The 17233-nt window shown below is 40.1% G+C and overlaps 1 protein-coding gene across 14 annotated transcripts in view; it reads right to left on the bottom strand.

Annotated features, from left to right (window-relative positions):
• PDE4D (phosphodiesterase 4D) overlaps nt 1-17233 on the bottom strand; it is a 1113076-nt gene that overhangs the window by 48465 nt on the left and 1047378 nt on the right. For 12 of the 14 annotated variants that reach the window (XM_059916412.1, XM_059916410.1, XM_059916413.1 and 9 more), the window contains one exon: nt 6343-6455. In XM_059916412.1, coding sequence (XP_059772395.1) covers nt 6343-6455 — 113 coding nt within the window. Of the gene's footprint in view, nt 1-5575; nt 5655-6342; nt 6456-6541; nt 7140-17233 lie in introns of those variants that run through there. The other 2 variants (XM_059916422.1, XM_059916423.1) reach the window with 2 other exon arrangements.

Here is a 17233-nt window from a genome sequence, read left to right on the forward strand (position 1 = left end):
AGAAGTATATGACACATGGTTTTTCTTAACCTCTCCTTTCCAATACAGTCTAAGGATAGAATAAACTGCACGTAATTTATTGAGCGCCCAGTATATGCTGTTCAGCAAAGTGAGCTTTCTATATATTATATCTAATTCTCTTAACAACCTTCAATTTTATTTTCCCCTTTTATTATGTCCATTTAGAAATGAAGAAATTGAGATTCAGAGAAGTGAGGCATGTTCCCCAAAACATTAGGTAGGAAGCAGCAGAGCTAGAATTTGAAATCAAGTCCACCTGACAAAAAACATCTATGTCCTTTCCACTCTACAAAGCTGCCATAAGCATTGGTGTATATGTCAGGAGAAAGAGTAAATACCATTCATCCTCATCACACACAAAATACAGCAAAACAGGCACAAAAAAAACACAGAATATTAAACAATAATAACAAAGAAAAATACTTCTTTAAAGATAAAGTATTCTCTAAGTGTAAAGGATAATAAAGCTATTATCACTGCAGTTGGTAATCCAATTTAACGAATTTCCCAATGAACAAAACAGAAGTGTTTGTTGTTTAAGCAAATAGGAAGGCTCACCCCTCCCCATCCTAATCCCTGTTAGAGTAAATAAAAGAAAATGCCTTCTTAAAATGTCTTTTAAAACTAATGTGAACAGCAAAATAAAGGGCTACCCACGCTCTATTTCCTAGAAAGATCTCAGGCTAAAAGTGCCAATTCAACTATCACAACTAGCCAGGTACAGAGCTAGCCCTGGCAGAGCTATGCTGTCACAAAATAAACTCCAGCTATTTGCAGTTTAAAAGGATTGGTTTCTTTCTGAAAAAGAGAAAATCAGATTCTACATAGTATTTTATGGATCAACTGAAAATCATTATCAGCATTTCACATCTGCCATAATTATATGTATCTTATGGAATAGTTACAATCTATGACTATCATAGGAATCTTCTTAAATTGAACAAAATCATTACCTATCATGCTTGCTATTTGGGGAAAAAATGTGCTTAATCTATTCATACACTGGGAAAAGTGCTATTTTATCTTGGCCAAGCCTTTTGTTTCGGAAAAAAAAAAAGACATAGTTCATAACACTCTGAGACAGAAGTTACCACTTTCCTATAATTAATCAAAATGCAATAACTGAAAGCAATTTCTCAAGTAATGACTAATTTACTGAATCACAAAAATAGAAGTTTTTGATAATTAAATGTTAAGGATATTTAAGCTTACTGCCACTAAATACTGATACAGAAACTGAGCTGATGACAGTAGAGATAAAAAAAGATTTGCCTTAATCTTTACTGTTTTATTAAGTTAAAGTCAAGGGCTTCACTATTCAATGAAACATAAAAATATCTGTTAAAAGTGCTTCCCTCTTTCTATTATTACTTAAAATAAAAGCAAAGAAAGTATTTTTTTTAAACAGTGATCATAAAAATAAGCATGCCCAATCTGTCATTAACTTTAAGGCTCTATATGTAAACAACATAAATCTTTGGTAAATCTACTTTTATAAAGTAGGTGAAAAAGCAGATAGCAAACTCAAAACATCAGTAAGCTGAATTTCTATATTTACAAACGATATTTTCTTTTAAAATTTAGAGTTTTCCTTTAGGTATGCTGATTAACTCTTAACAACTCTGTATGACTATGTCAATAAGTTTTAATATTTTGAAGTAAATGACTGTTATTTGCTATTTGCTCTTCATAAAATTAAAATGCCTTTTCCAACTAGTTTCGCCTTCCTTCTCAGCAAAATTAAACATTTATTTCTGTTCTGAGCTATCTTATAATCGTGTCATGCTGAAAAATCTTAAGATTCAGCCACTTCTATGAACATTCTATATTCATTCCAGGACCACTCTTGCCCAGAAGAAAATATATCAGCAGTCACAGAAAGCTGTAGTATATGTTACGTATGCATTGACTATTAAAAAGCAGCAGGGGGAGCAGAGCGCAAAAACACTAAGAAAAAGCACCCCAGAAAAGCAATTTAATTTATAGGCAACAGAAACATGATAGAGATCTTTGTTAAAAACCAAACAGACAAAATAAACTCCATATAGAAGTCATGTTCATATTTGCAAAGCTGGCCTATGTACGTCTAGAAAGAACTAAAGAAAAACCTTAAGTCTCTTAGAAGGATGCCTGAATCCTAACTTCAAGGCAGACTTTCAGCTTGAAGCATGGTAGGTTCCAGCAATGCCAAGCCTCGGAACTGCCCCAAATTTAGAGAGAAGAAACAATACATTTTTATAGTAGTATATTTTGGGGGAAAATCAAGATGATTTTTTCTCCTTCAAACATCGCCACACTTACATTGAAGATGTGGTGAAATGTGCATTATTAGGTCACAAGAGAATAAAGTTACAGGGTTCCACAGCATAACCCTTGAGGCTTAGATCCTGGCCTGCCCTCCTCACATCCTCAGTTTACTTTCTATGAGAGAAAGGTAACCAAAAACACTGTGAAGCTATTCTGCCTTAAAAACAGTCTAAAAAGTTACTTTAGCTTTGCAAAATCTGTACAAAAGGATGGAAATGCACCTACCAATCCCACACTGTTTAATATTTTCTAAAAATTAATCAGTGCTGTCTTTTCAGTTTTAGAATAAAAGAGAAAAAGTATTTAGCTGTCTGGAATTCTGCAGCTGAAATTTAAGAAAAGATTAAGCTTCCAATTAGAACTTCAAAATGTTTGTGTCTATATTATACTAAAAAAAGTATAAATATAATTTAAGCATTTTTTACAATACAGAACTGTGCACTAAAGACAGTTATTAAGAATTATATTATAAAAATCCATGAAACTTAAAACATCAAGTATAAATGACAACTGAATGGTAAAAAAAATATTTTAGCCAAGTAGGCAACCAATCAAGTTTAACCTAAACCTTCAATAATAATACCAATAATGGCAGGTATAGTGCCTGTCAGACACTATTTATTAGCTAACTATTTTACACATATTCTTTCAAATTCTTACACTGACCTTTCAAAATAGATATCATTGAGCTCATCTTATGCTAAGGAAACCGAAGCTAAAAAAAGTTTGTCATTTCTCTAATGTAACTCAGCTAGTAAGGAACAAAACCATGATTCAACTTCCAGGTCTGTCTGCCTCCAAAGCTTTGAGACCTCACCAAAACCTCTCTCAACTCTAGCAGTGAGGTTTCAAAGGAAATCTGTACAAATCTTGGGCAGATTAATGGGCTTATGAGGCTAAATGCTGTAGATTTATCCTCTCAAACTAAATGCCATCTGGAGTCTCTTACCCTACTTGGTACAAGCATCCTACATGTATTACAGCCAACGTTGGCAGTGGCCAAAGATTCAATAATTTTCCTGTCTCAATACCATCAATAAGCATTATGCACATTACAATCCCAATCAGGAAATACATCCAGTTGCTTCTAAAGCGTCATTTAAAAACTGCTAATAGTTCAGATTCCTTCTATTAAGATTTTTTAAAATATGAAGAATTCATAAACCCAATTTGTTAAATGAGTTTGAGGAATCAATTTCCTTCTTCCTAACACCCAAATCCACCTCCATAATAAATATTTTCTCTACATAATCACTTAAAAATCCTGATTTCTTACTAGTATTTTATTGTGTCATTTTAATCTATTAGAGTACTTTTTTTTAAAGCCTGAAAAAGAGAAGAAAACAAAGAAAAACTTCATGACTTTTCAAGGGAAACACCGGTTTGGTTCGAACAAGTACACGTGAAAAGAATGGATGGCAATAAGACTAATAACCAAAAGCAATGTTTCAGACTTATTCTTTCACACTCAAGAGATGCTCGACAACCTAGCGGACACATGACGCAAGTTGTCACATTTCCAGTTCAGACTTAGGTTCGGCATCACTCCTGGGGACCTTTAGGTCAGCTGCTCCAACTCAGTTTACAGCTCATGTGGATGTGGCTTATTTGTGCCCTTGTTATCTGGCTGAAGGGTAACTTTACAACCTTTACCAAGAGCTCTTTTTCCTTCTATGCTAATCCGTTTTCATCTATAAAAAGTCACAAGAGCTTAGCACTCATTTAGAAATGAATGGGTTTTAAAAAAAAAAGAAATGAATGAATTAGACATGAAAAGTTTAATCAACAGCTTCAGCTGAGTTGAATTTTTTAATGTTAAAAATAAGTGTCATGTCCATAATCTTACAAGACATAAACACAGCTAGAACGACTATTTTGAAAAAGTCTTTTCTCACTTAACCTAGACTTCACTTCAACCAAATAAATTCACCTCCTACACTAAACCTGTAAATTAACCTAAAGTCTGAGGGGCCTTCACAATAAAGATTAAAAAAAAAAATCCCTGTCTTTAAAAGACAGGGATTTTAAAAGAAAGAAATGCCCTAAAAAGAAAGAAATCATTTTGACCAATCATTGTGACCTCAAGTTTTATTTTTTCATCTTAAAGTATAGATAAATTAATACTTGACAGTTGAAGTCATTTACAATACATGATTAGATTTCATGTTAATTTTTAAATTCAAATAGAGGTCTCATCATTAAGAGTATGGATTAGGGGGAAAGTAATTGTAGCTGCTGAGGTTCATTGTGCTGAAAAAGTACTGTCAAATCATCTTGAAAATATAAGCAAAGGCTTGCACATCTTTTGGTGCCTTCTGGTTTTTCCTTTTACTACATAGAATTAACCAGACAAGAGAATAAGAACTCAGGTCCACTGCAGAATGGTCCCATTCGGTGTTTAGGACACTGGAGATACTCAGCATATGTCTACTGCTATTATGAACCAACTTATGAAAGAACAACCTATATGTTATAAAATGAATCAATGAACTAAGAATTTGTTAGCCAGATGAGAACAGTAGCACCTGATGCCACGGCAGGGAGTAAGAGAGTAATAACCCATCATTTTGATGAGGAGCCATACCAAATTTAGAAATGAGGCTTAACTGACAAAAAAAAAAAAATACAGATTTGATCATCAGTGTGCATATGGGTAGGTCAGTGTGCTTACGGGTAGATTACTGCCCGCAGATAGTGACTGGGGGGTCCTTTTTATCTTGTTTATTTGAAGCTAAGTTTTTACTTAAAAACCAAGCTGTCTGTATAAGCATTGTCAACAGACAAGACAATCAAGTGGGTGATATGCTATGATATTTTTTAAAACTGCATGAGAAAAAAACAGGTGGTATAAAAACTATAGTAAACTAAAAAAAAAAAGAAAAGCATAGCTCTCTGAAAAATATGTGCATGTAGATAAACAGTAAAATGGTATACCTTCCTGAGCTTGTAAATAGGTGGCCAAAGCTATTTAAATATCTTTAGGGGGCAACTGTTATTAATTGCCACACAAAGTTACCAGTCCTTACTGGCTAAATCCCTCAGCCACCTGCATCCAACATGCCCATGTCACCTTTCCTATCCCCTGAGCCAAACAATCATTAAAAACATACATAATCCCCCCAAAAAACAAAACAAAACAAAAAAAAACATACATAATCCCAATTATTTCCTTACATAACTGAAGATTGTTTAAAAAACAAACAAACAAGGAATTCCAAAAAATACACCAAAACGGACAACACTCTACCTTGCTTTTAAGGCTGTGCCCGGCTAAGGGTTGATTCTCAGCCCTCAAACCTCCACTATCCACCAAGACCAGCACCTTGGCATACGGCACAAATGCCCCATTGAAGCATCACTGTAACTAAATAACCTCAGAAAACTGGACTCTCTCTCCAAGATTCACGGAAACAAAGGCAGTGATCACAATGAACCTTAACTTTGACGTCCCCTGTGGACACATATGGCCAAGCAAAAAGATAAAGGCTCAGTTCTTACAGGGTATCCTGACACTTAGATAAATGGGGGTTAAGGTTCCAAGTTCAGTGAACTCTTCTGCGTTTGAGTTCAGTAGGTGGTGACATCCAAGGGATTGCACTGACCTCTAGTAATTCTTATTTTCCACTGGGAATCCCAAGAATAGCCTAAACCATGGATTGCCTGTAGACCAGACTCGGTTTCTGTTGCAAGGGCAAAGTGTCACTTAGAAGTACCCCTCCAAACACACACACACACACACACACACACACACACACACACACACACACACACAGTGTCTTGGGGGTACTGCAGTCAAACTATGTCAAAGTTGCTTTTGCAAAATGTTTAATTTCTCTGGAGTGAATAGAAGAGAGACGGAAGGCACGGCATCAGGAACCTCCTTCCAAGGGAGCCAAAATGCAGTGAGTGTGACAAACCCCTGTATGTATTTCCCCGGGCCACGGGGACGGGTGGCTTCACCAGCGTGGCAATCAGCAGCCTAGGAGCCTCGGTGAGAGCCGAGCCGGGGCTTACCTTGTTGGAGGCCATCTCACTGACGGAGTGCCTGGTCTGCAGGGTCTCTAGCTGGTCCAGACACCAGTCCAGCTCCTCCAGGGTCTCGCTGGCCAGTTTCTGGTAGGCCTCCTCTGCGAAGAGATAGGGAAAGGGGCACTCAGTTCTCAAGCGCTTCACAGGGCCGCCGGCGAGTTCAAAGGGGGCCATCCTGCCGTACCCCGTCATGCTCGGATGCCCGGTGCCCGCACATGAGGGCTGCTCCTTCATATTGACGAGCCGGGCACCGCGAGGGGGGCCGGGGCTCTGCTAGCGGTGCGGCCGGCCTCGGGAACGCACGCCCTCTCCAGCTTGGCGTCTCTGTTCGGCGTCCAGGAAGGGCGCGCCAAGTGCGGCAAGTCAACTTCTACACGGACCAAAACCCTCAAGATGCGACTTTGAAGAAGTCCTGGTGCCGGAGGACGGCGAAGGGGATGGCGCGCGCGCCCGGGAGCCCGCCCCGCGGAGGGAGCGTCTGGTCCACGGCGCGATCTGCGCGGCGCCCGGCCCCGCGCCCGCCCCTCCTGCCGAGCCTTCACTCAAAGCGAATGAATCAGCCGCGGCCGGGTGCGCAGCCACCACGTTTCCTGTTTTCTTTCTCAACTCCTCCGGCGGCGGGCGCAGCGCGGCTCCATCGCCGCGGCTTTCCGGGAACACTCCCCCTCGCGCCCCGCACGACCCTTGGCGCCGCCCGGCTCCTCCTCGGCTCTCTCACGCCGAGATCGCCCGGGGCCACGGCCCGCCAGGGGCCCCCGCCGCCCCACCGCCTCGCCGCAGCATCACCCCGCGCGGCCCCGCGCCGCTCGCTCCGAAGCCCGGCTGGGGAGGCGCGGGCGCTAGAGCGTGTGTCCGTGCTGCTGCCGGGGGCCGGGGCGAGGGGAGCGGCGGAAAACCCGGCGTGGAGCGCCCGCCGCCGGCTCGCCCGCCGCCCGGGGTCGCGCCCGCCGCGGGGCTCAGGCGGGACCTGGGGCGCACGCGCGCGCGACGGCGCACCTGCCCCGCGGGGACCCCGCGCGCCCAGCCGAGCCGAGGCCCTCCCGGTTGCCCAGACGGCCCGAGCCTCCGCGTCTCCACCGTCCCGTGCTTCCTGCGAGCTTTCGCGGGAGAGCCCGACGGGCGGCACAAGCTGGGTTATTTAGGACCCGCGCAACCGTTTGTGTGGGTTTGGGTTTTAGTGTTTCTGAGGCTTCGTTTCTGAGGGTTTAGGATTTACCTACTTCAAGAGGACAGGGTGGTTGTGCAATCAAAAGTATTTCTATTAAGACCAGACCCTCAGTTCCCAGCCCAGCCTCTGCTAACAACCATACGTCTAAATTTCGGGGTGGACATAAGCAAGCAAACAAAAACAATGTTGTGGGTCAGAACGCCTTAGAATTCACAGATTTGGCAATATGTTGTGTTTTCACGTTCAGAATTGTCTAAGAGTTACAGTAAAGGAAGAGCAATGTGAATGCAGCACGCCGTATGGGCAATTTACGCCTGTCCTGCATACATGCTTCCTTGTCAGTGGAATTGCAAATCAGGGACCGGTATGGTATTTCGATGCCAATGGGAAGAGTCTGGAAGAGTGTTTCTACCCACCGTGCACAGAAAAAACTACAAACATGAGAAAATGGAAAGACCACATCCAAAGACAGCGTATGGAAGCAGGTTCTAGTTACAAAATTTGACCCTGGGGGAGCTCTACAGTAAGGGATCAATTGCAGAGAACTTCACTATATTAGCGTGCAGGTAAGCGAACCTTTTAGAGGAGGGAAAACATCCAAACTCCCAAGAGCCCATCTTACGAAACTTTTTTACTGTCAATTAGAAAGAATACACTGAAAAGCTTACATGAAGTTGGTGAGATCCTTTTCCTTGGTCTTCGAATCTACAGGTATTGGAGAAGAAATTCTGCCCTTGAAATTTAGACTCCATAAATGATGAGTGGCACAACAAAAAATTTCATGGACTGAATCTCGGGCTCCTGGGATTTTCCAGATAGGTTTTTATATACCATTTGTAAAAGTTAGAATAACTTTCAAAGTATTTGTTACATTGGCCATGTGGCTTATTATTATCAGGGATTCTTAAACTGTTTGCTATTCACTTTGGGAACTCTAGGTTAAAAATTGCCTCTTTTATTCCACTTTTTTTTTTTCCTGCACCAATCTCTGTAAATATATACTTTTGGGGAACAACAACTACCTAACTTTGCCAGGTGAATTAAAGTGTGTTTGGAGCTTTTCCCCCAACAAAAGGAAAAGTCTTAAAGATAATCTTAAATTGTAAGTATAAGGTATTTTATCTGTATAGCCTTTCCCTGATTAAGTATATAAAAATATAACATGTTTGTTATAAAATTTGAAACATTACACAAAGATGTAATGCAGAAAGTTCCTTGTAATCCCATACCCTAAAGATCACAAATAATAATTAAGCCTATGACCATAACACATTTTCATTTTACTTAATATCTTCCATATGCAACTATAGCATTGCCTAGTTGTGATGGCAGTACATGTACTATATGGTTTTATTTTGGCTTTTTTCTTCCAAGGTATAAAATAAGGATGTAGGAATTTTAAGAGGAAATTAACTTATTTGAGGTGATTTGATTTGGGCTATCCATAGTTAGCACATCCAATGGATTAAAGATGCATGACCATTGATTGTATCTAGGATTTGTTCACTGCCATCTTTCCAGTCACTGGTTATATCTAGAAGCCAGGAATCCCCTCTCCACACGTCAAAGGCTTGGTGTTCCGTGTTCCTCTCCCCTGCTCTCCAACTTTTCCAAAGTCTGAGCCCCAGGGGGACCTCCCAGTCCCCCTCCCATCTTCACCAACTCCTCAAAGCTTTTCAGAAATATAGGCCTTGGACCTAGCAGGATGTGGCACCACGTATTACACTTCAGTGTTTAATTTTTAATTGTAATAGTGAAGAAGTAATTCAGTAAAGTTTCAATGCCTCAAGACATTATGTACTTAAATAAAGGACTTGCTCTTAAGAAGGCAGTACAGCGACAAGAGGGACAGCTTGTTTCAGAAGATCTACTTTAAGTCCCAATCACAGATTAGTCACTTTGACAATCAGCATTTGAGTACAGTAAGAATGTGGCCTGTGTATGTATTTTATTTTATTATTTTTATTTGTTTAAAACACCTTTATTGTGTATGTATTTTAAGTTCTAACTACTTCTGCATGCACTGTATAAATCTGGAGAATGAAAAAAGAAAAAAAAAAAAAAATGACCAGAGCACACCTACATACCAATAAGTAAGAAAATAATTACTAACAACAGAGCAAAGAACAGTTTGTTCTATAAAACTGTTGCTCAAATAAAGAATTACTGTTGATATTAGCATAGAGCTGAGAATACTACTTTTTCCAAATTCCTAGGTTTATAGGCAATATGGTCAGCCACAGTTTTTCAGGATCAGTGTTAAAGCTGAACTTTTAGGAATTTTAACCCCAAATGTTCTAAAACATCAAGTAACTGACTTTTTCATCCCCACTAAAAAAGCCTCAATGTGGAGTTGCCAGCTCTCCTCCAGGAAACTGAGTCAGCACACCAAACAACATACCTAAATGTCACCAACATTTCGCAGGACAAAAACAGTCAGCTAGTTTAATTTGGGGTTTTACCAAGAACACATACTGCATTCATTAATAAAATACTTTTCTCCCCAGAGAGTAGCAGTCACTGTGGCACTACTTGAAAATATAAGAAAACTCTTCTATTTTCCCGTCCAAAATCTTGCTAAGTCAAGGAACTACAGGGAAAAACTGCCTAAGCAACAACTCTTGGCCAAACTCCATAGAAGCCAGGAGAGGGCTCTGGAACAGCAACTGAGGAATAACTTGAGCCTTTGTAAGTCCCCTCCTAGAGCAGAATCAGTTTCCTTCAAGGCCCCCTTGAACTATGTGACACCCGTGTTTCTGCTCAGGATCTTCTGTGAACAAACAGTCCTCAATTCTTGCAGGCCAGCACTTGGCTTCCGTCATTGTGATGTGATCAAGGGTTCCCCTGACACATGGCCTGAAATGGTGCCAGGAGCTCCAGGAGAAGATGCTGAAGCAGCAGCTTCCTTTTGAAAAGGAAAAAACGAATTGCCTCAGAGCCACAGCAGTGAGCTAGAGGTTGAGGTCATTTTCTTGTGAAATGTTCAGCCGCTTACTCTTACCCACAACTTACAGCGATGTTGACCATTGAGGTAAAAGGATCCGTTCTACGTAATGTGTGACTCTATGGATGTCAGTTTCTTTGCCAACTCTTGACTGATTAAAGGTCTGTATAAATTTGTCATAACTCCTAGACAGGCCTATTGGTGTAAATGAAGAGAACAAGTCCAAAAAAATCACTTTACCTTGGACACCATTTGCTTTCCCTTAATTAAAAAAAATAAACACAAACTGTAACGGCTGATTCAGATTGTTCTTAAAAATTAAAAAAAAAAAAAAAGCCCTTGGGGGCTTCCCTGGTGGCGCAGTGGTTGAGAATCTGCCTGCCAGTGCAGGGCACACGGGTTCGAGCCCTGGTCTGGGAAGATCCCACATGCCGCGGAGCAACTAGGCCCGTGAGCCACACCTACTGAGCCTGCGCGTCTGGAGCCTGTGCTCCGCAACAAGAGAGGCCGCGATAGTGAGAGGCCCGCGCACCGCGATGAGGAGTGGCCCCCGCTTGCCGCAACTAGAGAAAGCCCTCGCACAGAAACGAAGACCCAGCACAGCCATAAATAAATGAATAAATAAATTTAAAAAAAAAGCAGCCCTTCACTAAACATCTCCTAAGAGCAAGTAATTTAATGTATATCTTCCTAAGCAATTCCAGCTTCTCCTTTCCTAATTCCCATCCAAATTCCCTCTTTGTTCCTAAGGATGGAATTGATAGTGTCTAAAGCAGGTAGAACTGGAGAAAAAAGATTTCCACTTCACCATGTATTGCTTCAAGCTAGTCACTCCCTGAATTTGCTACAGTAAAAGATTGATGCAATTTAGCTCTAACTTTTGCTGACTTTTTTTTGTCTCTACATTTTATCTGATGGGAAATACATGAAGGAGTTGGATACACTTTCAATGTGTACATGTAACAGGCTTAAGCAGAGCTTGCCAGTGGCAAGCTGTTCTCATTTCCAAGTGTATTTCTGGCATCAAGTTCTTGTTTTGAAATCTTATGAAAAATATAAAATTTCACTTAGTACTTCAAAAAACCTCCAAGGAGAAGGTGTACATAATTTTGTGAGTTTTTTTCTATCTTCCCACTATCTATGATTTTTTTTTCTGGGTCTGCCTAAGGCTCTAGTAGAATTTTTTAATGAAATAAATACAAGATTGGATTTCACTGACTTCTAGTACCATCAGAAATTCAACAAACATTTATTTAGCACCAAGTATGTGTCACGCACTTTATTAGAGTCTGCAAAAACAAGATGAATGAAAGAATGTGCCCCTTATCCAAGGAAAGCTTAGAGTCCAGGGGTGGAGATGGTTTCAGCATACTATATTGTAGAAAGCATTCTGAAAGAAGGAAGCATGGAGGCTATGGGAGAATAACAGAAGGCAATTTAAATCAGAGGTGGAGTGGGAGACGGCTGAGGCTTAAAGAATGAAACAGGAGGTAAGTGAAGGGGGTGGGAAGAGTTTTTAAGGGAAAATAATATGAACAAGCACATGGGCCTGAGTTCAAAAGATGTATGTATATGTGTATGTAGGGAAAGGAACTCCCATGAGTAGGACCTTGCTCGGGGGAAAGAGGCTGGAGAAATCCACAGACACTGGTCATGGAAGTCTTGTCAGGCATGTGTAGGGGCTTTGGACTGAATCTTCAAAAGGAGGAACCACTGAGTGATTTGGAGTACTGCTTGATAGGGGATCTGGTTTTATTAAGATGGAAAATTCTAGGACTCCGCAGTATATGGGATTGAAGGAGGCAAGGCTGAAGTCAGTGAGACCATTATCTTCAGCCATGTTATTGGTAGAATAAAATAAATAATTTACAGAATATTTGCTTTTCTGATGATTATTCTTATCTAAGACAATCTCAGTATTAAAATTTGACATAAGCATTTGCTCTCATGACATGTCAGGCATGAATAGAAGGACTGCTCAGTGGGACTTCCGAAGGAATAGACTTCTTGCTCTTAAAAACTACAGTCTTCTGAAATTGTCATCATATTGTATTCATCATTAACTCTATTCACCAGAATTTCTTTCAGGGAGAGTGCAAGAAAGTGCTTGACAAGGCTACTTATTACAGAAGATGGGACTTTAAGGAGTACTGGTTTGGGCGGAACTAACCTGTGGTCTCTTCCACATAGGAAAGGGGAAGAATATGCTTGTTGCTCCAGTGGGAATATATGTGGTGTGTGTGTGTGTGTGTCTGTGTGTGTAACAGAAAGGAGTCAGTTTTGTTTACAGGACAATTTCACCCTATAAATCTCCCACTCCCCCCAGTCTTTAATAAAGTTACTGAAGGTACAAAATGCTGAGATAAAGAGATTTTGTTTTGTTTAATCTGAGCTTGGAGGCCAGATTGGCTCAAACTGAAATGTCAGCCTGAGCTGACACTGAGAAGAGACAGAGAAAGAAGAGGGAGCTTTTGGAACTCAGTGTAAGAGCAGGAAGGAATTTTGTCCAAGGAATTGGAGTTTGAGCCAAGCTTAATCAGACATCTGGATTGTGGACTTTATGTGACATGTGAACGACTATAAGTAATATTACTCCTTGATGAAAACTAGAAGAGTAGGAGGTGGTTCCCATCTCCATTCCACTACATACAAGCCATAATCCCTGGCACATCACCTAATCTTTCTTGGACCTTAATTTCCTCATCTGTAGATTGGGGATAATAACAAGAACCTTGTAGATTATTTTAAGTGAGAGACCGTGAGTTAAATAACCTTGTGTTGCTTACCTACTAGATTCTTTTCCAGGCACTGCACCAAATGGTGGAGATTTAGCAATGAACAAGGTCGTTAAAAGTTCCTGCCTACTCTCAAGGAGTTTACATTCTACTGGTTATAATAATTTTCTTTTCACCTGAATAAACATATATTGAACACCTGCTAGGTCCCAGGCACTGGGTACACCAAATGGAAGGAAATAACTTTGGGTTTAAAGAAGCTCATAGTCCAATGAGGAAGGCAATTATTGGAGATATGTATGTAAGTTTCCACCAAAACCAGGCAGTAGGTACAGCAAAGTCGGCACAAGGCAGAGATGGGGGACAGGGAAGGTGCCAACTACCACATCTCAGGAGAGATCTGGGAAAACTTTCTGAAAGAGGGAATGCCAGCCTTGAGTCTCCAAGGATGAATTGAAGAGTGAACCAGGTGAGAAATGGGAGGTGACATCTAAGATAGAGAGTAACGTGTCACTGCCAGTTAGAGAACATAGGCCATTCAGGTAGCTACAAGCAGAGAATGCTAAGTTTGGGGTCCAGCAATGGACAAAGATAAAGGTGGAGAGGCAGTTATGGAGGATTTAGTATACTATGCCAAGAGTTTAGGGTTTTTTCCAGAAGGAGCCACTAAAAATCTAAGCAAGAATGTCACATGGTCAGATTTGCTTTTCAGAAAGATTACTCTGGGAAGTGTGAAAGGAGGGTTGGAGAAAGACAAGACCAGTTAGGAGGCCTAGTGTGAGAGGAGAAGCTGCCAGAAAGGTAGGGAGAGAACCTCTCAGGAGCAAAGAAAAAGAATTTCAAAGGAGAGAGTATCAAGGCATAGCCACTGATATCCAAAACAGACCATATACACCCACCGGTTTGAGGTAAGATGATTTTCATTCCCAATTTATATTTCACCAACAAAGATTAGAAATGCTAGTGAGGAAGCTTCTCTCTGGGAATTTGTTTCAATAAAAGAACAACAAACATTTTGCAAAAAGGCTGAAAAAAAAAAAACCTATTAGAACTATGTATGTTATTTTCATACTCCTGTTACAACCTTAGGAGTCATTTTGATTCCCGTGGGGAGGGGGCTTGTAGGAGGGTATCTGTGTTTCCATCAACCTTCAGGGATGACAGTCATCTTTATCTCTGTCAGTTCTTGCACAAAGCATTCCTTATAGCAAGTAAGGAGTTTGCTTAGGTGATCTCTACTTCCTACCCAGCTCTGGTACTTGCTTATTTTATAACTTCTGACACTATGTTAATCTGGGTGAGGTGTTGGTTTTGAAGTTGTTCATGACTGATTAACCTATGTGGGGTCAGGTATTACTATAGAGGGCATTCCAGAATTGACCAGATGTCTTCAAAGGTCCCATCCAATACCATGATTCTGGAACTCTGTGAGTTTAGCTGAACTGTATACCAGGTATGGATGTTTTACATTTGAAATTGAGATATTTTGAGAAAGAAAGTTATTGATAAATATAAAGTCTTGCTTTCTCTGCTGTATATTTATACCCTCTACCCCTGCCCCCAACCATATTCCCATCTAATACTTTGCCAATTGATTTACCAATTTCTTCTTAATTTCTACAACTGCCACCTTCAGTCAAATCCTCATCTATATATTTCTAGATTCGTGTAACAGCGGACTACTGGATCTCCCTGGGTGCAGTTTTTCTCACCACAGCCCTGTTTATAAAGTCAGAATAATCTTCCTTAAGCTCTGTTTTTAATGTGTAAGTTCCTCACTCAAAATTCAGCTGCACAAACTCCCTCCTTCTTATTCTATGAATGCCATACTTCTTGAGTTCACAGAAGGCCTTTTTTTTTTTTCCAGTGGGCTTTTCCACACCATTCCAGCTCCTCTTATTCACCATCCCATCTAAGGCTGCCATTCTCAGCCAATCCTTCTACCTAGATACAATTTGCTGGCTTCTGCCTCTATGACTGTGTTTATGTCACTTTTATATGTGTGTCTAGGCTTTTCTACAAGTGCCTAGGACAGTTGCTGACATTTACAGGCACTCAACAAGTATTTGTGAGCAAATAACCAATAAGTAGGCATGCTTTATAACAAATAAGGATATTTCTTTCCAAGTAAGATTTAAGTAGTCATCATGTCCTGGGTATGCCTCTCTAGATGTATCCATCTTCATCTATCTCTTATGCTACATCTCTTGCTTTCGAACTGTGTTGTCTGTTGTTAAAGAGTATCAGGAACTAACATTGCCAGAACTTTGGAATGGTTTATGCATCACGGTGTCTTTTGAAAGATATACTAATATTATACTGAAATGATAGGTATTATGATAAATACAGAGAATGAACTTTATAAAATCAGGCAAAATTTTGAAAGATTCCATCAATACGCAGGTATGACGTTTGAGGGGAACAAGTGAATGAACTAAAGGCTGTGTGCCATCCATCCTACCAAGATCAAGAGAATGGGTTCCCCATGCAAATCAAAATTGGGAGAATAGCTGGATCTCCTACCTACTTACCTATTCTTGCTGCTCTGAGTTTAGCCAATCTGTAGTGCTTGTGTTATTTTCTAACAGCCATATTTAAATCTATATTTCTCTCTCAATGTAATCAACTTAAATACTGTCTATGGCCTCCCCATTAGATTATTCTGTGTTTTCACTACTTCATCTCCCCCATCCACCCCATCCCCATCTGCTTCCCCATTCCTACACCCCACACATACATACTCTGTTGGTTTTATGCTTTAAAAAATAATTTAGATTTTTTAATTCCAGACTTTTATTTAGATTTTCCTTAGAACGTGACTTTTCTGTCTTAAGAATCCTTTCTCAATCTTTATAATCCATGGTCACATTATATCATGTATTTCTTTTCACCATTACCTATACTTGATTCATTGCTCACTATTCTATCTTGTACACTCCATCATCCTTATCTCCCAATCTTTGTTCCGACTTTTCACATGGAAGGAAAACTCCCTTAAGTGATTGCCCATAAAGGAGACATTGGTGGTAGGTATATTTTGATTCCCTGTACTTCAAAAGGCACAATGCTTGTAAACCTTTTTGGAAGTCTAATAAACCTTTGGAGAATCTAAAGCAAACCTCTCCAGAAAACTGGACATAAGTTCATATAATCAGAGTTTTTATTTTAAAAGTGTTCACTGGCTTCCCTGAAGTCCCCAAGGACTCCAGGTGGAGAATTCCTTCCTGAATGGAGAAAAGAAAATAATTATTTTAATCAAAACTGCTCCAGAATGTTTTACTCCGAATTGGTACCTCTGCTGCCTTCTTTGTTTCCTTACTCCCCTTCACTAGGGATACCTAAAGAGAAGTAATGCCAAAGAGACATTCATTCCATTTAAGGGAATTGAAGTCTGAGCTAAGAAAAATATATTTATACAAAAGGTGTCCAAAGAAAGAGTAGGCTCTTTCAAATAGGCTATGAATAGGTTTGAGAAGGGTAACTTCTTATGTCCCATTTTTATACTCACTACTTGCGCTATAAGTAGAACATATGAGTGAGAAGCCACGTCAGCCTACTGGTAAACCTGCATTTGTTAAATGTGTATACATTATAGAGCAAGTTTCAGCACTCAAGATTATATCATATATACATGGATGGTCTAGTTGTGCATGAACTGGCACCATACACAAGCTTAAGTAAAAGAAATTAGTTTTCTAATTGTACAAGGGTATCTGGGGAGGTTTAGATTTGGATAAGACAGCTCTTACACACGCATGCAAAGACCCACAACCCGTAGAGTTCCCCATGGGAAGCAGTATGACAGATCGGAAAGAGCATAGATTTTTAAGTCACCCAGAATTTGAATTCCAGCTTTGCCATTGTTCTAGTCATCATGTTATCTTAAATTAGTCGTTTAAATACCTGAGCCCATTGTATAAATTGGGAATTAATTTTTATGAGAAATGCATGTGAAAATGCATGTAATGCACGTATATCTGACTTATAGCAGGTACTCAATCAATAGTAACTATTATTCTGACCCAACTT

The sequence above is a fragment of the Balaenoptera ricei genome, chromosome 3 (genome assembly GCF_028023285.1).
Source record: "Balaenoptera ricei isolate mBalRic1 chromosome 3, mBalRic1.hap2, whole genome shotgun sequence".
Taxonomy (NCBI): domain Eukaryota; kingdom Metazoa; phylum Chordata; class Mammalia; order Artiodactyla; family Balaenopteridae; genus Balaenoptera; species Balaenoptera ricei.